The following is a 12,432-nucleotide window of genomic DNA, read 5'->3' on the forward strand; positions in this document are numbered from 1 at the left end:
TTTTACATAAACTTTATTTTCGCTGTTGTTGTAACGTGACTTGGATGTTTAAATCATTCTAATGTAACGTGCGTAAGATCGATTTATTTATCAAAAAATAAATAAAACAACATTATGTAAGAATTTGACTTAATTCTCTTTTTAATAATTTTAATGTATTGTTAAGCCCGGAGGTAACTATTTGACACAGTTAAGTTATTAATAGACAAGACCTCAATGTACGCCTGATTACAAATAATATTTTTTATATTGTGTATATGATTATCAAATTGCGCATTTAAAATTTTATATGGTATATATATATATTTATATACAAAGGAAACCTGAAGGATCATAAGTTCTGGAAAATGGTAGGTATTACACATAAGAGGGCGATGTTACCGAAGATGGTGTCATGTGGACTTCAAAGTAATAGATGAGGAGTAAAGGTGGCATGATATGTTTGATTTTCAGATTGAGTTTCTTAATTGATCGGTATATTTTTTTGTATATTATTTAATGTTTATTTATAATGCAGGTGTTGATTATTTTGTTTTAACATTAACAAGTAGAAGAAGAATAAGTACTTGAAGTTGAACTGAATGGTGTCACTAATACCAATCGTTCTGTTTCTACTGTAAGTTACAATTGACAAGGAATTTAAATTAATAAAGGGATATTAGTAGTACCACTAGTCTACCAAAAGGACATGGTAGAGATTTTAACTATGCAATTTGTGAAGCTGTTATAGAACATACAAATTTACAACCAGAATCATGGAATTCGTATCAAATTTAGCATGGTTTGTAAACTTTGCCTTTTCAAGTGTGAACGAAGTACTTCAACTAATTATAAGCGCGCTAGACATGAACTATATAATTGTGAGCAAGATTATTGAGATTTGTTTTACACTGTGGAACCTTTTTTCGCAATGGACAGACACTTGCCTCAGTGGAATTATATGTGTTATAGAAGATTTTTCACATTTTCTAAAAGATATTTTTGGAGGTTTTTTAGTGTTTACTCAGTTTATGTGGACTTTAGTGGATGTTTCTGTTAATGCTTCTGTTAATTTCGTAACTAGTACGAGAAATCTGTTCAACAGCATATTTAGTTGTACTTTCAACATTGCATCTGTGATGGAAGATCAGTCTACAGCCTTTTTTGAAATCATGAGCCACATTTTGAAGTTGTGTGTTGCTTATCTTGTGTTGCTTTTCCAAACTCTTTCTCATGTTTTAATTATTGGCATGAAAGCTGTCACTTTAGCAGTTTTTAAATTGTCTTTAAAATGCATCTCTAGCATTTTTGTAGTTTATCATTTGGTAAAAAATGCAATTGTTAAATTGGATAAATTTGAAGAGGCATTTTATGGCATTTCTTTTAATGCTTACACTAGCATAGTTATCACAGTGATTAGTTTTTGTATTTTAAAAATTATTCTAGATTATGTAGTTCAACATGGGCTTCTGATTCCAGACTTTCAACTGCCTCAACATTTGGAAAATGTGATGAATTATATAATAAGTTTTTTCAGCCAATTGCATCATTGGCTAATTTCTTGTCTATTTCATCAGAATGAACAAAGTGATTCTGAAGATGAAGAAAATGAACTTGAAACAGAACAAGAAGATTTTGAAGAACATGAACAGCACCAGGAAACAGTAGAACAACTACCTGTAGATTTAAACCCTAGCAAAAGGAAATCATTATCGAGACTACGTTTTGAAGAATCAGATGCTGAAGACAATAATGGCACACATTTATATGTTAAAAGAGAGAGAGAAAAAGAAAGAGAGCTGTGTGTTGTTTGCCAAGATCATCCAAAGAATGTTATTTTGTTACCATGTCGTCATTTTTGTTTATGCCAGACATGCAGATCAGCCATAATTGTACTTAAACGTGGTTGTCCTATTTGTAGGCAACCAGTTTTAGATACCTTGCATGTATTTACCTAGTAAACTTGGAAAATGTGAAGAAATACATGATATTTAATTAAAGGATGTTTACTTAATATGGCATGAAGATAAAAATGTTCATTCCAAGAATAATGATCAAACTGAATGGGGAAAAATAAAACAAAAAATTTATTCTAATACAGTTTTGTTAAATAAGTATTGTATTAAAACTGATTTATTAATAATGAAGCTTAATATTTAAGTTCCTAAATATTGTATTATTTTACTACAAATAGAATATACAAATTTCTGATATGAAATTAGTTTTAAGTATTTTAATTGAAGTTATTTTAAGGTATTTCTTATCTGATTGAATAAGATATAATACATGGATGAAATAGTTATTAAACATAGCAGGTATTCATTACTGTTTTAGGATAGCTATTGATAAACCTAGGTAAAGTGTTCTATTTCACCAGGTTTGATCTTTGGGAAGCATAGTTAAAATTAAAATAAGGATAAGGGTGTCATACATTTTTTTACTTTCTTGTGCCTCCTTTGTTTTATGTTGGTTGGGATTGAACTGTTTATGTTCTTTAATGTGATCAAAATTATTAAAGCCAACAATTATTAATATTTTGTAAGGTGTGGTTAGAGATTAACTCATTGTGACCATTGTAATAACTAATTTATTGGGACAAAACATTCACTATAAATCCATTTACCTTAAGTGAAATATAACAAATTGCATGTAATATTTTAAAATGATTTTTTATTTTTTTCCTGTAGCTAGATTCTTGGAACACGTTGACTTGTATGGTTTTATTAATATTAAGCATACAGGTTGAAACCTTTCAAGATACAGTTGCTGAATAAGCTATTGCTTTTATTCTAAATAAGAAGTATGCACTTGCTGTGTTCAATTTATTTTATTGGTTATATGCCTGTTTTTAAAGTAATTTGTTAGGATACTGTAACATTGAGAATAACTTCTACAAACTTTATTATGAATACACTTCAGACTTCAGTGCTGTTATGAATATTTATTTTTGTGAGTATTGTAACATCTTTATGGCCTTGAATAAGTATGTAGTATATAACTATAGCACTATAAACTTTGAAATACAGTGCAATATATTTATCTAGAATAAAGATAAAGCTCCATCACAATACATGTATGTAGACTTAAAGCATGCATTTACGATATTAAAATTCATATGATATAACTTGTATTTTTAATTGTATAGAAAATGTATGATAATGATATAAAATGTTTAGATCCAGTTGCAGATACTTTTATCTAAGATATGAATATCCTTTGTGTGCTCTGAATAATATGTATGCATGTATGTAACCAGTAATATTATTCATTTCCTTTCTCAACTGTATATTATTTTTTATTTAAAAGATGGCATTATAATTGTAGTGTGATATTTTTAAAGAACATTTTTTAATTTATGTGTGGCTGAGGTCATTTTTGATTTTGTTATAGAAATAAATATATTTTTGTTATTAACAAAATACCACTATATTTTTAGTTTTTATATAAATGACGTGCATGTTTTTGAATGCATCAAAATTTCAGTTTACTATTATTAGGTTTTTTTGAGTAAAATAATTTACAAGCTTTGTGTGTAAATTTAATTTCAAGGTTTTGTACATAGTTAATATTGTACATGTTATAGTATGCTTTGAAATTGATAAACATATAGATTTTTTAAAATAACATATTGCAGTTGGTTTATATTTATTGACTGTAGTCTTTCATTTATGCAAACCAATGTTTTATGTTGAACCTTGGGAAAAAGCACATGCAGTGCATTATGTTTGAAACAGCATCAGGCTGAAATAAATGTACATTAAATATTTATTTTTGTTTGAAGTACAGCACACTGAGAGAAAAATATGGTGTTATTTCTACATGGTAATTTGGGAAAAAATGTAATCACAAAGATACAAATGAAAATTTGTATAGCTGTTATCTTAGTTATTATTATGTGCATCTTTAAACTTGCAAACGTAAAATGTTGGCTGTAATGGTATACTTTTGAATATTGTTAATATACGGTGCACTTGTTTACAGAAAAGTGAATGAATACAAGTCCAGCATATTAGCATAAGTATACTGTATAAAGATTATATATCTATGTAAAGATAGGTAAAATTTTACTTTTTGAGTTACTATTGGGAAAGAAAAAAATGCAATGCTTGTCCATAAAGAGAGAGTTTTAAAAAATATTTCAAATTAGAAAAGAAGTTGGTCTAAAAACTGCAAACTCATGACTAAATATATAAATATGACACAAAGCTATAAATTTGTAAGTAAAGTTCACATTTGTAAATATTGTGAACATTTAAAGTTAATACTTTGATTTTCTAGTCTATCAGTTTATTTCCAGTGTCATTTTATAGTCATGTTCCGATGAGTTTTATTATTCCTTCCCGGTTGCATTTTGTTTGGGTAAAAATCTTATGATTTTTTCTTTTAAATAATTCTAAGCTAGATAGTTTTTTTATAAAGCAACATTAAAATAACTAAGTTCAGTTTAATATTACTAATGATTGTTATAATTACTTTTTAATAAAATGAACTTAAAAACATCTAAAAAACCAGAAAAAATTAATAAACCTGAACTTCTTTCTGATATATACGAATTATCTCGATAGCTCAGACTTTACATTTTTTTATTTTTACAAGGAAAAGCCAAACAGAAGACCCCATGTTGAGTTATATTAAATGACACAATAAAAGCGTGAAAGTATTCTCAGCAGTGTCATAATAATCTGAACAAATGAGGAAGATCTAGACTAAAGGATCTTATTTATCTAATATTATTCTCTCTCTCTCTCTCGGTGTTTGGGTAAGAAATGTTCATACCCTGGAGGATCAGGTTCTCTATGACCTCTTCCTCCTTCCCGTACTTATGGTCTTGCCAAATTGGTATTTGTAATTGTTGAATTGACTATTATTTTGATTCTTTTCAGGGCAATGTCTATGTATTGTGGCACATATATAGTTATTATTATACTCTATCAGCAGAATGTCAAGTTTGTTGGTGGCACTTTTTATTATTATTATTACCATTAGTTAATATTTATTATTTTATGTATTTATTTATTTTTATGTTTAAAATATAAGTTAAGTGGGGAGAGATATTTAGGCCTTGCTTCTTCATGTATGAGGTATCTATCTAGTTCACATATTAATTCGTTTTTCATCCAATTCTTATTGAAGTACATTATTGTAATATGTAGGAGTCTATCTGGTATGGTTGGTATGTTCGAATATTTGTGAATGAATTGAGATGATATAGTTCTTGGAACTCTGTATGCTGTTGTGAGGAGTGTGTTTTGGATTGTTTGTAGTTTAGTTTTAATTATTTTATTGCTTACAGTTATCCATGCTGGAGCTACATAATCTATTACTGGTCTAATATATGTTTTATAGATTTTTAGTAAGTTATCAGTAGATGCTCCACTGTTTTTACCAGTTAGACTCCTAGCATAGTTAGTTCTTCGCCAGACTTTATTTTTAATTTCGTTAACATGATTAATACAAGTTAATTTTGTATCATAGGTTAGAACTAAAAATTTTGCCGTTAGGACAGTCTGGAGTAGTGTGCCATTCATATATAATTCTGGCTGTTGTTTTTTGTGCTTAGCCAATTTCGTAAGGACTACAAGTTGTGTTTTTGCTGTATTTATTTTTATTCTATATTTTTGAAAATATTCACTTATTCTATTTAATTGCGGTTGCATGTTGGTGGCTGCTATCGCGGGTGTTGCGGCACTTTTCCAGACTGCCACATCATTAATATTATTCTTAAAGAAGATGATTATATTGTTGAATCTACCGCCAATTTGAGGTCACAAACTTCTACAATAAACGCACACAGGACCCGTCAGATACGTTTAATAAACTATTAGTGATAATTTTTTAAAAATTCCCCAATTTTTTTATCTCTGAATATCATTCAGCAAATTAAAGAAAACGGGGCCCGGCATGGCCAGGTGGGTGAAGGCGTTCGATTCGTAATCTGGGGGTCTCGGGTTCGGATCCTCGTCACACCAAACATGCTCGCCCTATTTTACCAACGAATAGTAGTCCAAGAGTTGGCGGTGGGTGGTGATAACTAGTTGCCTTCCTTCTAGTCTTACACTGCTAAATTAGGGACGGCTAGCGCAGATAGCCCTCGTGTATCTTTGCGCGAAATTCAAGAAACAAACGAAGAAAAGAAAACGGAAATTTACGTCCTAAAATAGTTATCTGTCTGCAATGGATGTTTCTTTTCTTTACACTGATTCCTAACATTCCACACGATAATAGACTTGAAATGATAACATTTGTCCCAAATACTGCTCTTTCTTAGAATTTATTCCTGCTGTATTGTAAGACGAAAAATAGTCAAACCTGCAATAATCGTTTGGAAGCTGAGAAAAGCATTGGCAAATTAACATCATAGTCTACCTTACGTAATCATGACGTCACTCTACATAATCATACCCAGTTCACCCTTGATGACGAAAGGTATACTTTTCGAAAGAGTTGGAGTTATGAAGTTTATTATTTTTGTCTTTTATTGATTTCTTTACCCAACGTGCTTTCTTAAAATAATATAACATACATACACAAACATATGTATATATATGTAAGAATGTGCATATGCGAAAAATTTACGTTTGCATATTGTCAATTTAATATGCATAATTTTCGCTGAAGAGTGTACACATTAACCATTTACTTTTAGATACCATATTATTTAACAGAAATATGTACATTTTCAGTCACGTTGGTTAATGTGCCTAATTGATAATAAATACGCCTATTTCCTAAATATACATATGTGTATATTATTATAGGTATAATATCTATACCTAGCTAACTATATATTAATATTTCTATAGTTATTTGGAAGTACGCTAGATGGCACTTCAATTACTACATGAGCATCGAAAAATTTTCAAACTCTTTCCAAAATGTACGAGTTTGAATAAAATATTTTTGAGTTGTTTCTGTTGATACTCTTTTAACCATTTTGTAAAATATAAGGTGATGTGTTTACTAACTCAATAAGTGGTTTATATTTCATTCTTTGAAATGGGTTAATTGACTGTAAATAAATTAAGAGAAATTTGAGGCTTCAGTATAACGTTGTGTCGTTCGGACAGTAACAGAATTTTATAGGCCAAGCTGTTTTTTTTTCTTTTTTTATTATTCAACCTCTTCTACTGAGTAAAATAATTTGTGGCACTGTCGTTAATATTTATTTATGTACAATGTTTCGAATATATAATAGAAAAATAAGTTGTCCATAAGAACACCAAAACATTTTAGTTTACGAAGAGTGTTCTTCAAATACTTGTTGTTGTTTTTTTTTTAATGCAAACAAATTACTAAATCATTTTATTTACGAAGAACTAGCTGCAGTCACTCCACCCCTCGTTGATTTCTTCAAGCTCTGGTTATAGACCCACTGGATAACAGGCCAATCGGAGCTTTTTAAATCATATACTTGCTCATGTAGAAAAGCGATCTCATTCCCAGTACTTGAGTATTTGTTTCTCTTTTGAGACGTTTTGGGAAAAAGGTTAACAAATATTAAGTGAAAATGACATGCCTAAAAATTAAAGTTAACTGTTTGAACAGTCAGTTTTCCTTTTTAGATTGCAGCTAATAATGTCCTCAAGAATTTAATTCAAGAGTTTACCCTAGAAAATGTTGTGGTCACTTTTCCAATTAAATATAACTTAGATGCTTGGGCTAAACAAATAAAGTGAGTTTTTGTCATCCTTTAAGTTGCATAATGAGTTTTTTGGATTGTGCTCACCGTAGTGATCGAACCTCGAATTTTAGCGTTTTAAGCTCTCGAGTTTACCGTTGAACCATCAGAAAAGGCAATTTTGGTTAATGTGGTTCTACAACTTGATTTTAGGAGTAATATGACATCACTATTAAAACACATCTTAATATATTCATCCCGTATTTAGTACGTGCCAGTTACATTTTGATCAAGGCCCGGCATGACCAGGTGGTTAAAGCGTTCGATTCGTAATCTGAGGGTCGGGGGTTCGAATTCTCGTCGCACCAAACATGCTCGCCTTTTCAGTCATGGGGACGTTATAATGTCACGGTCAATCCCATTATTTGTTGGTAAAAGAGTAGCCTAAAAGTTGACGGTGGAGATGACTAGCTGCCTTCCTTCCAGTCTAACACTGCTAAAGTAGGGTCGGCTAGCGCAGATAGCCCTCGTGTATCTTTACGCGAAATTCAGAAACATACAAAGTAAACATTTTGATCATTTTAGTAAGAAAACGCAATGAAGTTTACAAGAACATTTCTAAACGATTTTCTCAGTGACAGTGGAAATTCTCATGCTTTAATAATACCGATAATTACTTAAAAAATTCTAGGTAATGAGGAATTGATATAAAGAAGTTTTGAAGTCGCTTTATAGTTTAATAGATTTTTTATAGTGTCCAATAAACGTCTATAGCCGGCACGGCGGCATTTCGGCTGACTGGCAAAGCCGGATTTTTTCGATAGATATGTACACATATATTTCGTGAGAAAACTCGCAATTATAGACAAAACTTTGTATTAGAACTGTTAATGTAAATTCATTGCTGTGCTTAGTTTTTACAACGTGTAAGATGTGTTTTCAACTTAAAGCTTACAAATTCAGGATGTGTACCAGATTTAGAATATCTTTCTTGAAATATTTATGGAACAATTTTTCACTTAAGTCAGTGTGATGCACGAGAAATCAGAAATAACACATTTTTTATATTCTGAAAGCACTTTATTAGTATTTGTTGTTTTATCATCAAGAAATGATAATGACAAAACATCACAGTACTTACATTTACAAAATTTTACAAAGGAAAAACAGTGTCCTTTACATCCTAGTGCTGCTTTCCGCAGATGGTCGACTGACATAGCTTTGTTCTGGAAGTTGAGTACGAATGCAGCCAAAGAGTCGTAGAAATGTCCTCCTAATCTCAGTGCTACATAGACAGTAAACATAGAAGTTCATGGCGAAGTTTGCCAACTCTGAAACGTTCGCGATAGCCCGAAATAACTGAAAGCCAAAATCAAGTTCCCTGTGATCGCTATTCAGGAGGGTCAAGATGGCCGCTGGAGTCATGCAAACAAAAAACAGAATTACAATTCCACCTAACAAGACTACCAGACGGCGCTCCTCTCTGAACTTTCTGTTGCTTTCTTTTTGACTGTAGTTGCTATTGGAGCTGTTCAAAAGTGCTCTCCGTTTGCGAACTGTCTTTCTGAAGGTCACAATGATGGCGGTATTCATGATCGCTAAGAGTATCACTGGTCCAATCCTCACGATGATCTCTTTGACCAGTAAGTAAAATCTGAAACCGGTATGGTTGAACACAGCCTGGTTTTCACAGGCGAAAAAGACGGTTTCGTTTCGGTCATTTTGCACTGCAATAGGTTCCTTCTGGAAACAAATGGGCACGTAGATACAAAATGCTAATACATAGGCGGCTATTATGGATCTCCGAGCTCTGTGGTCATTGTGGACTTCTTTGTATCTAGTGGGTAGACAAATTGAAAAGTAGCGATCAATGGTTAGGGCCACCACTAGGAACACACTGCTCGCCATGAAAGCGTTTACTAGTGCTAGCTCCACGTAAGCATAATAAAAAGATGCAGCAAAACTACGAGGCTGAATTCCATGAAGTCGAAGTAAAGAAGTTGCACTGACCAAAAGAGTCATTAAGTCAGAAGTTGCCAACCAAGTCAGATACACAAAAGTAACACCTTTTAAATTAGGCCTAGTAAGCACCACTAAGTTAATCAAATTTCCTAGTATTCCCAAACCAATAACAACAGAACCTATGACACCATATCCAAGGAACTTCAACCGATGAATGTTCGATTCGAGCTCCGCATCTTTGGAATGTAAAAAAATGGAAGCATTAGGATCAATAAACAAAGTGTTGTTTGTTGGGTCATTTGTTATGGTGTCAACAGCCATTGGACATTCCGCCATCTTGATTCCTGTTTAAGTATAAATACATTTTTAGAAAGTAGTTATAAATCGTGTATAGAAAACAAAACAACACTGTTAAGTAGTAACGGTACTATTTTAAGTGAAACATACAATTAGTACTTATAATACGGATCTAATTACAACATTCCAGCATTGTTGAAACATCTTCAGTCGCTTAAAGCTAATAAATATGAAAATAATATTCATATCTGTATAAAGATTTTACTGATTTACAGGTTTGTTTATTTCAAAGCAAAGCCACATTGGGCTATCTGCTACGTTCGCTGTGGGAAATTAAAACCTAAATTTTAGCGTTGTAAGTCCGTAAAATTACTACTGTCTCACCAAGGAACCTAATTTATAAGTAATTCTCTTTTGATAAATGTTTGAAACTACGCGCGCGTGTGTGGAACCATTTAGTAGTTTAATATAAAGTCAAAATGTTTTTTTAAATCGGAATAAAAACAACATAGATGAAGATTAAATGCTAACCAGGGAAGTAAAATAAAGGAAATTGTTCAGTCAACTTTTCCTCGTGAAAGACGAAAGACTTTGTAAACTTTCAAGCGAAGTTTACCTCACAAAATGTAATAAGAACCCAACACGTATTGTGACTACTCACGTTTCACACATTTCGCTTAAAAGTCCAATAAAGTTCAATCCATCACGGTTTTGTTTCGCTTGTCTTACCGTAGAACACATAATTAATCAACTCAAACACGACCTTAGCTTCTTGATTTTCGCTAGATAACCACTTGGAAGACCAAGATGACCGAAGTTATCTTTTTAATTCATTTTTATTAATATAACAAGTTTTACTAGAAACTATTACTCTGTACTTGATATCGAAATAATTTATTATTCAACACTGTTCAGTTAACGCAATTGTTTACATTTCTTCTTATCTCTTTCTTTGTCTAATTAAACAAAAGATTGTTTGTTTGTTGTTTGAATTTCGCGCAAAGCTACACGAGGGCTATCTGGGCTAGCCGTCCCTAATTTAGCAGTGTAAGACTAGAGGGAAGGCAGCTAGTCATCACCACCCACCGCCAACTCTTGGGCTACTCTTTTACTAACGAACAGCGGGGATTGACCGTCACATTATAACGTCCCCATGGCTGAAAAATTGAACATGTTTGGTGCGACGGGGATTCGAACCAGCGACCGTCAGATTACGAGTCGAATGCCTTCACCCACCGGGCAATGCCAGGCCATAAACAAAATAAAGTTTCTCTGTAATTTTACGTTTCTTATCCATAATTTCAAAATAACTACATAATTTCAATAACCGCCTGTTCAACAATTATTGAAGAAAATGTTTACAAATATCAACAAATATCAAATATATTAGCTTATACTTATTGTTTTTTCAAGTTATCTTCTGAATTTAAAATAAATTTTACGAGTAAAATGCTCTTCATATGGTCACTTAAGTTAACTTTATAAATAACGTATAAATATGAAAATGGCAGCGGATTAATTCTTTATTAGTGAAAAAAAAAGAATGGGTTAGTAACTCTCAGTGATATGAAGTTAACTTGAAATAGTGTATACAAGAATCTACGAATGACTACTCTTAATTTGTGATCTAAGCAAGCTAGCAACTGAGGTTAGAACAAAAAATTAGTCCAAGAAAAATTAAAGTTATTTCACTAACTGTTGCTATTTATATCGATTAGAAAGCATTGATTCATCAGTTGCGTAGCATCTCTTCTATCGGCCATAATCTCAGTAATAGTTCACGAAACTGGTGGGTTTAAGATACTTACGTCAGTCTTAAATCCATGTACTAAGAGAAAAATGTGGTATAATCGTCACAATAAAAAAAAATATCTACCATTTAACTATCTATTTATATATAAATGTATATATATATATATATGTTGGTTTGTTATAACCAAAAACAAGCCGAAAAAATAAATTAAAAATAAAAATTAAAAAACGCTGTACTAATTGGAAGAATCCCAGGGTATAAGCTATAATATGAAATATAAAATGTACCGTGGGTTATGGAGGTGGCTGAGAAATTAGAACCCACATTGAGGTGGGGACACATCGTCTATCAGTCTTAACCTACATTTGCCAGTGTAAAATAAAGAAATAAAGTAAAGGAATAGAGATAGTAATAATAGAAATTAATAGAGTGAGATGTGGGTGCTCAAGCCCACAACAACCCACATCTATATTACCCTTCACTGCTTGCAGACAATTGTGGGAAGGTAACTACTCTCCAAAGTAAAGAAGAAAAAAATGAATGGAAAAATAAAAATAAAGTACCACAATTTGTGGTAAGTTAAATAAATTTTACAGGTAGAATTGCTCTGAAAATAAATTTATTTCCTAAAAATAATCACTGGAAACGTAACCTAATTAATTAAAAATAAAACAATATGGTTTTCTCAGACGCCGTGTAAAATAATGTAAGCATAATGACTTGGATTACGGTAAGCAACTGTGCGTTATTTGTTTCCCATCAATTCCTTGTATTTGAAAACGTAGTTTCCTATATGCTAATATATCACTTTGTATGAAATTAC

The 12,432-nt window shown here is 31.6% G+C and overlaps 2 protein-coding genes across 4 annotated transcripts in view; one reads left to right on the forward strand and one right to left on the reverse strand.

Moving 5' to 3' along the window:
* The first annotated feature begins 351 nt into the window (after positions 1-351).
* LOC143230728 (uncharacterized) lies at positions 352-3,600 on the forward strand. Of its 2 annotated transcripts, none has more exons than XR_013016609.1 (2): positions 352-474; positions 1,426-3,600. XR_013016609.1 is itself a non-coding variant. In XM_076464791.1 (2 exons), the coding sequence occupies exons 1-2, from the start codon at positions 416-418 to the stop codon at positions 1,935-1,937; spliced, it is 525 nt and encodes a 174-aa protein (XP_076320906.1). In that variant the 5' UTR covers positions 372-415; the 3' UTR covers positions 1,938-3,600. The 2 variants fall into 2 exon arrangements, 1 of the variants encoding a protein (XP_076320906.1); XM_076464791.1 differs by having other exon boundaries at positions 372-428.
* Positions 3,601-8,655: 5,055 nt separating this feature from the next.
* LOC143228248 (putative G-protein coupled receptor AH9.1) overlaps positions 8,656-12,432 on the reverse strand; it is a 41,790-nt gene continuing 38,013 nt past the window's right edge. For both annotated transcript variants that reach the window (XM_076459538.1, XM_076459539.1), the window contains one exon: positions 8,656-9,903. In XM_076459538.1, the coding sequence (XP_076315653.1) occupies positions 8,774-9,895 (1,122 nt within the window). In that variant the 5' untranslated portion in view covers positions 9,896-9,903 and the 3' untranslated portion in view covers positions 8,656-8,773. The remainder of the gene's footprint in view (positions 9,904-12,432) is intronic.

Source organism: Tachypleus tridentatus, chromosome 10 (assembly GCF_004210375.1).
Source record: "Tachypleus tridentatus isolate NWPU-2018 chromosome 10, ASM421037v1, whole genome shotgun sequence".
Classification (NCBI taxonomy): domain Eukaryota; kingdom Metazoa; phylum Arthropoda; class Merostomata; order Xiphosura; family Limulidae; genus Tachypleus; species Tachypleus tridentatus.